Source organism: Monodon monoceros, unplaced genomic scaffold (genome assembly GCF_005190385.1).
Source record: "Monodon monoceros isolate NGI ecotype Baffin Bay Population unplaced genomic scaffold, NGI_Narwhal_1 Super_Scaffold_11, whole genome shotgun sequence".
Lineage (NCBI taxonomy): Eukaryota > Metazoa > Chordata > Mammalia > Artiodactyla > Monodontidae > Monodon > Monodon monoceros.
In genome coordinates, this window is record NW_021703767.1 from 98,081,762 (window position 1) to 98,095,631 (window position 13,870).

Here is a 13,870-nt window from a genome sequence, read left to right on the forward strand (position 1 = left end):
TAAAAGGTTTCTTTTCATATAGTAAATAGTGTCGGAACATCATGACTGATAAAATCAAGTTTCTCATCTAAATGTGAAAGATTTATAAGTTTATTTCAGTAGGATTCGATTTCAGGATGGCCTCTAGACACTAAGCTGGGTAAGGAAAGAAGATTCCTATCTTCTCTGATAAAGAGAATCATGACTTCATTACCTCAGTTCTGGCCTAGAAATTGAAATGTTATCAGCTTAATAAAAAGAAAGCAAATACATTACGAAATTGTCACTGTTGGGGGAATCTCACTGGTGGAAATGCACAGGCTGGATATTTTATTTAAATAAAAATGGTGGATTCTGGAACTATATTTAATTTCTCTACAGTGTTATTTTCTTGTAGGTAATCAGTACTGATGCGGGGTCGACGATTTCCTTCTGGATGATAGACACTGGGCAGAAAATCAAACAGTTTACTGGTTGCCATGGCAATGCAGAAATCAGCACAATGGCCCTCGATGCAAATGAGACACGGCTTTTGACTGGCAGCACAGATGGGACTGTAAAGGTGCGAACACAGTGACGCTTTTCTATCCAGATATGAGGGGGCTAAAATATTGTGTGAGGAGACACAGCTTTGGCTATATTTGTGTTGGTATTTTTGGCCTTTCAAGAAGAGAGATGAGAAGATAAGAAGAGCTAAATAACCCAAACCATCTAATAACAAAGCTGTTAGGAAAATAAACCTCTGAGGAAAAATGAATAAATGGTTTTTCTGAATAAATTATTTAGAATCAAAACACAACTTGGCTTACTTATTTCAGAAAGCCATAGAGGACCACTCTGGGGAATAAGAAGCCTGAATAATTTTCATGTGCTTCAGCTAATGTCTCTAGTTTTCATTTTTCTTTCTTTCTTTTGTTTTTTTTTTTTGGTATATAAAATGAGAAATCAGGGCAAGTAAGTAAACTTTAAAAATTGCATAGATGTAAATTTTTTGGAAAATGAATATTTAGAAGTTACCCATTTTGTAATCTGCATTTTTATGTGAAGGTAATAAGACAGTAAAGAAGGAAAGCAGGAAGAACAATCATAATTTTATTTATTATCCATCCTAAACTAACACTATCTCATCCTCTCAGTTTTTAAATTTTGTAACTATTATTAATTTCTTCTGGGAGGAAAGTGGTATTTTACTTTGCAAAGGTGATCAAAATTTCAGGCCAAACTAGATACTTACAATCTGAAATCATGCTTACCAGTGAATCTTCTCTGTTCTCAGCTTCAAGAGAGATGACAGTGTTGGATGAGAGATGACTTGTGACACTCTGAGGCAACAGAAGGCAGTTTCTTGAATAAGCTTTGAATGGTTCTCAAATTTCTGTCCTAACTGGGGTCAGAAGGCTGTTAATTAGATGTACCTTCTGTGTTAGGTTGTAAGATGCATTCAGGTAGGCTGCATGGGAGGTTAGTGGAAAGCTACCTGGATATGTAGGTAGAATATTATGGAAGTTGGGGGCAAGTATTCCGGGAGATTCCAGGCTGCAGTGGTCAGTGTGAAGCATGTTGCAGTGAGAATCTCTAGAAATCAGCAGAACGTGGCCTCTGGGAAGGGTAATGGCATGAGGTATGGACTGGGAGAATGTGTTTAAGTAAAGTAATCTAGTTCATGGGAGAACTGGTAAAATGTGGGAAGGTAATGGGATAATCCCAATCCTAATAAGTCAAGGTAGAATAAAACAAGAATAACTGGAACTGGAGTATTAGACAGTGGCTTAGGCAAAAGGAACAAGTGAGAATCCCACTTACCAGTCCTTGGATACAAGGCTGAAGTGAAAAATGAAGGGAATGGATTAGATTATTTTTATCCCTATCTTGGGAATAACTGGTCATAGAGTCTAGGATAGGGCAGACTTGTAGATGGTTGCAAAAATGGTCCCAGCTAAGGGTCACAGCTTGATAGGATCTGGAGACAGTCAGGTCTTTACAATACTTTTTTGTGGGTGAAGAGCATGTATACCCCTCAATGTCTCAGCTCAAGCCTTGACATGTTAGAAGTTAATGTGAATTTAGTATTACAGTCACAGCTTTTGAAGGTACATTTATCTTTCTCACAATAGCACAACAGAATTCTGAACTTTGACAATTTCAGTGTAGGTATGTAGGATGCATAAATCAAGGTTGAGCTGCGCTGGACATATTCTATGAAGAAACAAGAATGAATGATATTTTCCAATCTCATTTATAATTTAGAATCTAAAACCCAGTACCTATGCAATCAAAGATTTAAAAGTATTGCCCTATTTATCACGGTTTTGAAGTGTCTGTTTTTAAATTAATTGTTTTGAATAATGTATGCACACAATAAAATTTTAAACATAAAAGGGATATACAGTGAAGAGAAAGTCTCTTTCTTACCCCTGTTCCCAGCTCCTCCCTTGTGGCTACCAGTGGTACTAGTTTCTTGTACATCTTTCTAGACCATGAGCACCATTTTTTTCTCAGTGGCAGAGTCCATTGTCCATGCTGCTCTGCATTTTCCTGTATTGGACATTGATTCATATGAATGCAAACAACAGCAATAATGATGTTAGTTAAATTTTATCGCATGGTTACTATGAGCCAGGCACTGTGCTAGGCACTTTACACACACACACCTCTACGTGGTTGGCACTATTATTATACCAGAGGAGGAAACTGAAGCCCAAGGAGATAAAGCAACTTGCTTTAAATTTCCATAGCTGGTCGACTCTGGGCAAAGCTTGGACGCTTGGAGGTGACTCATTCTTCTTAATAGTTACATTATATGCTACTGTAGATATTCCATATTCTGATGTTCAGTCTCTTGTTAGTGAGCAGTTAAGTTGATTTAAATCTTTAGCTTTTGTAAACAAAGCATCCAGAATATCCTTCAAAATATGTCATTTCATACATATGAGTGTCTCTGTGTGATGATTTTCTAGAAGTTGAATTTTTGAGGCAAAGTGTATATGTGTTTTAATCTTGATAGAAGGTGCCAACTTGCTCTTTGATGATGAACCAATAATGTTTCATAGCAGGGCTTAGTTTTAACTGCTGGTGACCTAATGACCTTCTCTCTTAAAGTACACCCATCAGGTCTACATCCTCACCCACTGCCTGAGGAGGTAAACTGGAATTGCTTGTGCTTCTGTGGGCTTGGGTCTGGCACGCACTGTCAACAGGAGGTTTTATTGGCAGAAGATAGGAAACCTAGGACATGATGACTGTATTTCAGGCTCTGTATTAGATGTTTAAAATTCCAAGCATGCCTGAAGAGTAAAGGTCCTGTGTCATAAATGAGGAAACTAAAATTTAGAAAGACACTTTGAGAAAGAAGCAGGATTTTGACAGACTCCAAAATGTGGCTTTTCATGATTTTGTATTGTCTCCTCCTAAAAAATATACACTTATTTATAGTCTTTGAATCAACAATATTAGAATAGACTGATAAGGTTACAAAATGAGTAATAAATATAATAGCTAAATTCAAATGGTGAGAGGATTTTCTTTAATTATTATGTATCTCAAGTGAATCAACCCTAGTCCAGGATGTAAACAAAACCGTGTAAAATAATCCTATTACACTCTGTTAATGTACTCATTGAAGAAGACATTTTCTTTTCTTGTCTCAAAGCTGATTTTACTATTTCTCTTGAAGGTCTGGGACCTCAATGGCTATCGTCACCACACACTAAATGTTGGGCAAGAAGGAGCTGTGGATATTTCACACATCCTGGTTCTTAAGAAGGAAATCCTGGTTACAGGCTGGGACAGGTATGATGTGCTTCATGCAAAACTGTAGGAAGGTAAAAGGAGAAAGTTTTATTTAAATCAAAATCTAAAGGAAAAAAGAACATAGAAATCCTGACTGATTCTGCATCTTTAACTCACTGGTGACCTAGGTGAGTGAAACTCTATTTGGAATTGACTGAATGCTTGTGAATAAAATACTTTATGATCACGTAGTTTGAGTGGCTTTGAGAAGTGTTACATTTGCTTTCTCCTGGCTTTGGGAATCTTCTTCTTTAACCATTCCAGATAGAAACATAATACCACTTCCTGGGGATTAAATCCAAAAGTTTCCCAAATTTTATAGTCAATAAATTCTTGATGTATAAATTGCATTCCTTCAACTGTAAAAGGAACTCATTCCTTCTTCTCTTGTTACTTAGTTTAAATGACAGCACAAGAGGGGAACAGCCTGCTGAAATCTGTGTTAGCGCCTCCTTCATATCAGTGCAGAGAAGGGCCTTTCACAGCCCACTTACTGTTCTCAAGGAGCAATTTTTCCATTCATTATAAGGAAAATTACTTTTCTTTCCTCTTTTCCTGAGAGAACTAAGGGATCATAAATGGCCTTTTCTATGGCATTGTATAAGCACTAGGAAAATTAAAGTGTGATGTGTTTTGAAAATATATTGTCCGTAAATTCGACAGTTCACAAAATATTGCTCTAATAGGTAATTTGCACAAGATTATTCACTATAGAAATATGATCTTAATGGTTTGAAGTAGGACTAAATCAGATTTTATACCTAGAAAACCAGCAGTATTTATTTGGGGATTTTTATCAGTCACAGGGAAGGCTTTTGCCTAATGTAAATGTAAACACAGACTAGAAAATATAGTGACACACACACACAGCTTAGTTTTCAGGGGTAGTTTGACTATAAGTAAAGAAAGTATAGTTCATTCATTATAGCTCTTAATAGCATGTATATTCTACATACTATTAAGAACTGATTTAATCATCCCCACCTTTGAAAGACACAGCTTCTTCACATCTCTGGAAGCAATCATGATCCATCAATGACTCATAACCACTCCAGCAGACTACGGCCTAATGATCTCTATAATTAGCCTATGGCAATGAATAAGTGAAGTTCTCTAATATCATGGCAGGGTAGATGTGTAATATACAGCTGAGCCACTTTAAATTTTGAATGTAACAGAAAAGAACTTTAAAACTTAATCAACGTTAGTCAAAACTATGGAGACACACCATTTTCTTAGTTATATTTTTTATACATCCATGGCTAGAAATAGCATCAAATGTGAGTTTTTTTAATTGGTTACAGGGGGACATTTTTAAAGATTAGATATATAGAGTCATTCAAAAGTGGTTTAAAAGAACACCCAATGATTTGATCTGTATTGGTGTGTTTTGCTGAAAGCCTTACTTTCGGTTTCAAGGTTAGTAGGATTCGCTGGCAAAATAACCACTCTACACTCAAACAAGAATTTAGAGAGAGTTTATTAAATTAACAAAGTTTGCAGTATACTAATTAAGAAAAGAATAGTATAACTAACTAAGAAAGAATGATACAGACAGGTTTACACATCACCGAATTGGGGAAGCAGCTACATGCAGATCCAAGCAGTGCTGGGAAGTCCCTTGAACAGCAATCTGGAGTCCCATTTGGGAAGGTCCCAGGCGGTGCGTCCACTCCATTGCTGAGACTTCAGTTTGCCACTCAAAGGAGCCCAGCTTTTAGCACCAGGCCACAAGCTGATAACGATCAGCCTACGTGGAAGTTTGCAGCTCTGGTTGTTGTCATAAATGCCTTGGTCTTAACTCTTAAGTCTGAGAATGTCCTTGAGCCCCCGGGGGCTGGCCAGACCCTCAAGGTGCAAGAAGTCCCATGACTTACTCCCTGTTTTATTTAATGGTTTACAATGTATGCTGGTGCCACCCCTGCTGGCCTGGGTGTACCTCAGCAGTTTGGCATGCAGCCAGCTTTAGCGTCATTGTCTGGTCAGAGAGAGGCCTAGTGCCACCTCTGAAACCTGAACAAGACTACTTTACTAGCTTCCCCAACATGGTGGGTGGTCACTTTCTATAATCTTGGGGAGGAATTTTTGGAAGGATTGAAATGAGTGGAGGAAAACTTACCACTCCTCTCATTTTCCTCCATCTTTTCCATCTTCCACAAGGTTGTCAGGACTTGGATCCCTGTGGTTGGAATTGAAAGTTGAATGAATGCATTCTCAATTATATTGTTTTACTTTCATGTTGATGAATTTAAAAATTATATTTCCTAAGTAGAAGGTCTTACGTTAGGATGGATTTTGCAGGATCTTCTCAGGGTCTTTTTTTAACCAAGAGGCATTTAGCAAAAGAGGCGAGAGAACAGGTCGGTTTTTTGGTTCTGGCTTGGGGAGGATGGTCCATTAAGCCAACTCCATAATAGTTTAGTGATTTGAGAAGAAATAACTGGAAGATTGACCGTCAGCTTATTAAGCTTTCTTTAAAACCCAGAGGAGGCTGTTAAGTTATACTGTAACTTTAACTTTAGGCTTTATTTAAATAAAGAAATTGATCGGATAATTCTGCCCAAGATGGAATAGAAATTACATTTATTGAGTTAGGTGCATAAATATGCCATCCAATTTATTTTATTCATAGTGCTTTGTAGCATTACCCACTTTACATACACTATCTAACTTAATCCTTAGCTTCCTCTCGGAAGGTAGGCAATATTTTATAGATATCTCAAATCTCTATCTTCAGCTCTTCTCTCTCCAAGCTCACTTATCCGTTTGCTTCCTGGATGCGTCTGACTGCAACCCCCAATTCTACATATTCTAAACTGAATGTATTATTCATTCCCTTTCCCCAAATCTGCTTCTTCTCTTAGATTCGGAGCTTCAGTTAATTGCTAGACATCCTGTTCATCCACCTTGGTTTTCCCTTCTCACTCAACTTCACAACCAAGTAGTCTCTAAGCCTTATCTATTTTATATTCTAAATATGTTTTCACATCTGTTCCTATTACTACTAAACTGTATAATTCAGAGCATCATTTCTACATACATGAATGTCACAGCCTTCTTATTTGTCCTTTCCTCTAGTAATGCTTCCCTTTTACCTCTTAAATAGATTTGCTCATTTTAATGATTTCTACAGTGATTTCTTTCTACAATGCGATCTGTCTATGTCACTTCCCTGTTTAAAGCTTTTTAAAGTGTCTACAAGAAAACCCACGAAACGCCCTCTGGCCTGGACTTTTCTGAGCTTCATACTCACCCATTCTTGTGTACATTCCAAACTCAAATAACAACCTGCTGTCAGACTGTTCCCATACAAACCATACTGTTTCTCAACCCCATGCCTTTATTCTCTCCCCTTATCTAGAACTCTCTCCAATATTCTTCATGTGGCTAATGTTTATTCCTATTTCAAGTCTCATTCATATATCTTCTCCATCAGAACATTTCTCTTTACGCCCAGGGCGGAAATATGCCCCCTTTTGTCTTTGTGTTATTTAGTTTCCTGTACTTTATTTAACCTAAGAATATATATACTGAGCATTTAATAAGCATATATATATATATATATATATATATACATATGCTATATATATATAGTTTCTGGGGCTCATTAGATGCCCAATTATATTTGTTGAATGGCTTAATTAATGTTTATTGAATAGACAGGGAATCTGAGGATTAGAGAGATTGATTACCCAGTAATTACACTCCGAATTAGAGGAAAGCAGAGTAGCTATTCAAATCTATTCTCTCATTACAGTAAGCCAGAAAGCTAAGTATTACCAATTCTCTTTCACAAAGAGGGAGGCAAGGCTTGAAGAGGTTGGGTAGCCTGGCCAAGGCTAGCAGGCAGCCGAGTTAGAATTCTATGCCAAGGTCCATGCTCTTTCCACCATTCCTGAGTTACAGATGGAGTCATTAAATCTTGGGAGATCAATTATATTCTTTTAAATAAATAATATGAATGAGTAGGTTGGTCATGTCAAAGCTAACGAATCAGTTTTGTGCACTTGAAGAAACACTTAAAAACCCACACATTTATCAACCTAACAGTACCTTAGAATTTTAGCTTACCATGATTTTTCCCCTTTCCTTTCCACAAATATCTTTAAACTGCACCTAGATGGAAAACATGGAGTTAGGAACAATGATGGACTGAAAGTGAAGAAGCAGGATTCCTTCCTTCAAGGGCATCACATTCTAGTTGGGGAGTTGAAGCATACAAGGCAAGATATGGAAAATGTCACTGTGAAATGGGCCTAAGCAAAGCCTGAATCAGAGAGCCCATGCTGGTTATTTAGAAATATGACCTTTCATATCTAGAGAATATTTCCATCAGAAAAAAGAAGCCCCAAATTCAGAACTTCTAGAAATATGTTTCTTACCACCTTAAGCAAAATATGCTTAGAGACAAAGTTGTGAATTGACATAGGGTCAGTTAAAAAATACCTGGTTAAATACCTAGCCGTATTTATGTTGGTAAAACTAAGTGAATAGATGATCAATTACCTTTGCATTTGTTAAAAGTAGTCATCTAATATGTATAGTTCTGGTGAAATCAAATAAATAATCATAATAGTTTAAGATTTGATCCTATTTTTATCTTAATTTTATGCCCTAAAATTCCATGATTCTGTATTTGCAACTCTCTGTAGAAATAAACTCAAGCTCTTTGTTTTCCCCACTTTATTTCTCTTCTTTTAGTTAAAGGCGAAACCTCTCTTTATGAAGGTTTTATCTCTGTAAAATATCTAGACTTATACAAATAAAAAGAGAATCTTTCATATAATTTCAAATAATTCTGAAAATATGATTGATAGTAGCATCCTTTAAAAAGTAAATGGTCAGTAAATAGCTGTTGATATAATTTTATTTCTAAAAGTATTTTTAAGGGAAATGAGATTAGGGATTTGAAGTTCCTCAACAATAAAACTTATCTATCACAAGATATTAAATTCTTAATAATTGCCTTGCTAGGGAACTATACATAATCTTATATATGACTCAGTCAGTTTCTATTATTAGGATAAGAATCAGAATGAAAACTTCCAAAGTTGTGACTTATTCTGAATAATATTGTTGGAGGCTAGGAGGGGGCGAGTATGTTTGAAATTCACAAATAACCCTCAAAACTAATTTTGTGACAGTTTCAGTATCCAAAATTGGACTCCGCAAATTTTAGGAAAAAGAATAAAAATGAACTGATTTATTTTGACCTCATTCTCTATCTTGGAGATAATCCTTTTGGGCTAAAAAGCAATGGATTGAACACGGATATGTTCTTATGATCATTGGACTAACAAAACATGAACAATTAATCTCCGAGGGAACAAATAGTTGACTGTGTTCTTTTGTTCTCACCATGACAATTTCTACATGATAAGTTTTGGTAAAAGTTATTTTCCTATCTCATTCATCCTAAAAGAGATTGTTTTTTAAAACATTAAAAAATTTTTTTGCCCTGGACAGGTAAACAAATTTTGCTTTCACAGAGTTGCTCATCATATCTAAATTCTGAATTAGAGATAAGGTTGGCATCACAAGAAGACACAATGACTCGGTAGCAGTACTCCCAGGATTTCAAATGTGAGGTGTGGAATGGAGCTAGTAAACTCCTTCAATGTCAGAAAGAAATCTCTCAGACTCCTAAAATGGCCTAAAAATGGGCTCATTCTGCACTTCAATTTTACTTTTGGCAAAAGTACAAACTTAAAAAAAAATAGTTATCTTGGAAATGTACAAAGTAAGAAATACAGTGTGGATTCTGAAGGTATTTTAAGGATAACTGTCATTTCAAATGAAAGTTTCAGGTTAGGTTTCAAGGGAAAGGTGGCAGCTAATTAGTTTCTCACCATTTTGACACACAAGGTCAAATATCAGAAGGGCTTTTTATACCATCTTATGAAAGGGATTTTGTGCCTTTGGGTGGTACTCCCTAAATATACCTAGTTAATATGGATAGCTTGGCAAAGAAGACATCTGACATTGTATTTTGTCTGAGAGATAATAGAAGAGATATGGACTGATCACTTCTCTCTCACTCCCACCCTCACATTCTCCATTCCCAAAAGGTAACCTCTTCAACCAAACTTACCAATAGGTAGAGAGAAAATTAAAAATATATGCATATAAAACTATTATGAGATTAATGACAATTTCAGAACTGCAAATTACCTTATTTATATTATCTTTTCTTGCTAAGCCTTATATTAATACTAAGGTAACATTAAATTATTGATTTAAAAATAAAATAATTCATATATTGATTCAGCAAGTTTTTATGAAATGCCTATTATTTTCTAGGCACTATTCTAGGCACTACTGATGCTGAGGGGAAAAAACAATGTCTTTGCTCTTCTAGAGCCTATTTATGGTAGGAGAGACAGAAAAGAAACAGACAAATAGGTAAAGACCCCAATATCACATAATGATAATGTAATAAAGAAAAATGATATAGATGAAGAGTGAGAAACTCAAGGAAGAATCTTTAGCTTGGGTGGTCAGGGAAGGCTTACCCAAGGAGGTAACATCTGAGCAGAGAATTTTTCCTTCCTTCATTTGACAAATATTTATTGAATACTTAATATGTGTAGGTCACTATGATTGCCACTGAGGGTTGTAGAATAAGACACAATCCCTGGTTTCTGAGAGCTTACAATCTAGCAGAGGAGCAGAGACTATATAATATTAATTAAATGTTGTAAGTAAACTGCAAATGATGTAAGAGGTCAGAAGAGGGAAATATTTCTTTCAGCACTAGTTATTAAGAAAGACTACAGAACAAGATAGACTTAAAAATGGATGTGTAGACAGGTAGATGTGGGTCTGTGTGTGAAAGGAAATCCATGGAGGAATGGAAGAACCCATCATGAATAAAAACAAAGCAGCGAGGGGACTTCCCTGGTGGTCCAGTGGTAAAGCATCCGTCTTACAATGCAGGGGACGCGGGTTATCCCTGATCAGGGAACTAAGATCCCACATGCTGCGGGTCAACCAATCCTGCACGCCACAACAACTGAGCTCACGCACCTCAACTAGAGAGCCCGCCGTGCCACAAACTGCAGAGCCCACAAGCTCTGGAACCCGCATGCCACAACTACAGAGCCCATGTGCCCTGGAGCCTGTGCACCACAACTAGAGAAAACCCATACACCACAGCTAGAGAGAAGTCCACCGACCACAGCGAAGAGCCGGCGACCCACAGCGAAAGATCCCCATGCCTCAACGAAGATCCTGCGTGCCGCAACTAAGACCTGACGCAGCCAAAAATAAATAAAATAAATAAATAATAAATAAAAAAAAAAAAAGGCAGCTAGAAATGCAAAGCATACTTAGAGAGCAGTAAGAGTATTGCTTGGCTTGAACCTGAGATGTGCTTCAGAAACAGCCTCTGAATACTCCTAACAGCTCAAAACACCTCCTACAAGCAAGAAAGTTATTTGAAAACTTGCATTCTATCTATAAAATCCAGGTGAATTTTACATTCTATTTCATGAATTCATGTATCTTTATTTTTTTTTATTTTTTTAATTTTTTTTAACATCTTTATTGGAGTACAATTGCTTTACAATGGTGTATTAGTTTCTGCTTTATAACAAAGTGAATCAGTTATACATAAATATATGTTCCCATATCTCTTGCCTCTTGCGTCTCCCTCCCTCCCACCCTCCCTATCCCACCCCTCCAGGCTGTCACAAAGCACCGAGCTGATATCCCTGTGCCATGCGGCTGCTTCCCACTAGCTATCTACCTTACGTTTGTTAGTGTATATATGTCCATGACTCTCTCTCGCCCTGTCACAGCTCACCCTTCCCCCTCCCCATATCCTCAAGTCCGTTCTCCAGTAGGTCTGTGTCTTTATTCCTGTCTTACCCCTAGGTTCTTCATGACATTTTTTTTTCTTAAATTCCATATATATGTGTTAGCATACGATATTTGTCTTTCTCTTTCTGACTTACTTCACTCTGTATGACAGACTCTAGGTCTATCCATCTCATTACAAATAGCTCAATTTCGTTTCTTTTTATGGCTGAGTAATATTCCATTGTATATATGTGCCACATATTCTTTATCCATTCATCTGATGATGGGCACTTAGGTTGTTTCCATCTCCGGGCTATTGTAAATAGAGCTGCAATGAACATTTTGGTACATGACTCTTTTTGAATTTTGGTTTTCTCAGGGTATATGCCCAGTAGTGGGATGTATCTTTATTTTTAATATAAAAATATTTTCCCTAAAACCCTTTGAGTAAAATGAACACTTAGGAAGGCATGCCATATTTACCCTGTGGCTTCTAGTAGCCCTCTCAAATAGCTGGACATTCACATTTTACTTTGAAAACCAAGGATAGAAGGATAAAGGGAAAAACTCTAAAAAAGTTGATTGGATCTAAATATTATTAGATCTTGAATAACAGGCCCCCAGACATTTGAATTTTGTCATGTAGGAAATGGAAAAAACTAAGAAATGGTTTTTAACAGGGCCTTAGCCTTACCTTTTGATCATGCTGTTTCCCCACTCTGCCTAGAGCGACTTCCTCTTCCAAATCTTACCCATCCGTTATGGTCCAGCTCAAAAATAACCCCTTCACTCAGCCTTCTGTGATTTCTACACCTGGATTTCCATGGCAGTTGGTCAGTACTTCCTTGGCACTTAGCACATTTCACTTTGCATTTTAATCACTTTATGTTCATGGCTCTGTCCCCTGCAGCACCATGAACAGGGACTTCCAAGGAGAAAAGAAATGCTTGTAGAATGAATGTATATTAAGAGCTCCTGAATGGAATGATTAATCTGGTTGCAGGATGAAGAATGTACCAGAGATGTGTAGCCTAGAAACAGTGAAATGGGTTAAGAGGCTATTAAAAATTTTCCACCATGAGCTAGTGAGTGCTGAGCTAGGAAGCTGTCATTGGTTATTTAAAATAAAAAGGAAGGATTGAATATGTAACATATCACAGAGGAAGAATCTGAGTATTTTATTTGACTCGAGAAGAGAAAGGCATGCAGGAAGGTGGAATTCTGGTCTATTAACCAATTTTGGGAATTTAGAGAGTCCTCCTGTGGAGCGAAGATGAAACATTTGGATTTTTGATGTGTTGATGATGGAAACTATAATGGAACTGTCAGGTGTCAAGTGGGAGTGACTCAACACTGGAAAAAGTTCTAAATGTAGATAAATTTAAGAGCCATTTGTACAGAAGTGAGATTGGAAATTACGGTGGTGTACAAAATCTCTGAACAAGCCCTTTTGAGCAGTGAGGGGGAGTGGAGGAATGACAGTGAGTAATGTCCACATTAACAAGAGAAATAGAGAAAAGGGAGGTGAAGTAGAGTACAAGGAATGAGAGGTTGGGGAGGCAGGAAGAGAAGCAGGGTGTTTGGAAACAGAAGAGTTTCCAGGAACAAACTCACATCCATCAGAGGGTGAGGAGTTAGTTACACTGGCAGGGCAGCTGGGAGACCTTTAGCATGGGCGGAATAGAAAGCAAGATTTCAGAAAGGTGAAGAGAGAACGTGGGTGGAGACAACAAGCCTGGGGTTACAAATGCTCCTTTGAAATGTGTGTGGCTCTAGAAGGAGGGAGAGGCTTACCAGAGGCTGGGAGCCAGAGTTGCAATCAAGAGGAAACACGGTGGCCCCATATTTTGATGCCCCCCCAATTTAACTTTAGGCTCCTCCCTTCCCTACCAGGCACAAGACATTTCATTCTCTGTCTTTTCTGGTCTGTCCTCAAATTCACCAGAAGTGCCCCAGCGTACTGACCTTTTCTTTTTTTTTTTTTTTTTTTTTTTTTTGCGGTACGTGGGCCTCTCACTGTTGTGGCCTCTCCCCTTGCGGAGCACAGGCTCCGGACGCGCAGGCTCAGCGGCCATGGCTCACGGGCCTAGCCGCTCCGCGGCATGTGGGATCTTCCCGGACCGGGGCACGAACCCGTGTCCCCTGCATCGGCAGGCGGACTCTCAACCACTGCGCCACCGGGGAAGCCCGAGTACTGACCTTTTCAAAACTACTGTTTCTGTTGAAAACATATCTGTCCTCCATCCCATTTCTTTGAAGTGGCATTTTCAAGTGTTCCACAAATATAGTTCCCAAGATGCTG

The 13,870-nt window shown here is 37.7% G+C and overlaps 1 protein-coding gene across 1 annotated transcript in view; it reads left to right on the top strand.

The window, feature by feature from the left end:
- Positions 1 to 13,870, top strand: part of WDR49 (WD repeat domain 49) — a 172,525-nt gene that overhangs the window by 118,997 nt on the left and 39,658 nt on the right. Inside the window, 2 exon segments of the mRNA XM_029213739.1 lie at positions 377 to 541; positions 3,653 to 3,768. Of these exon segments, the coding sequence (XP_029069572.1) occupies positions 377 to 541; positions 3,653 to 3,768 (281 nt within the window).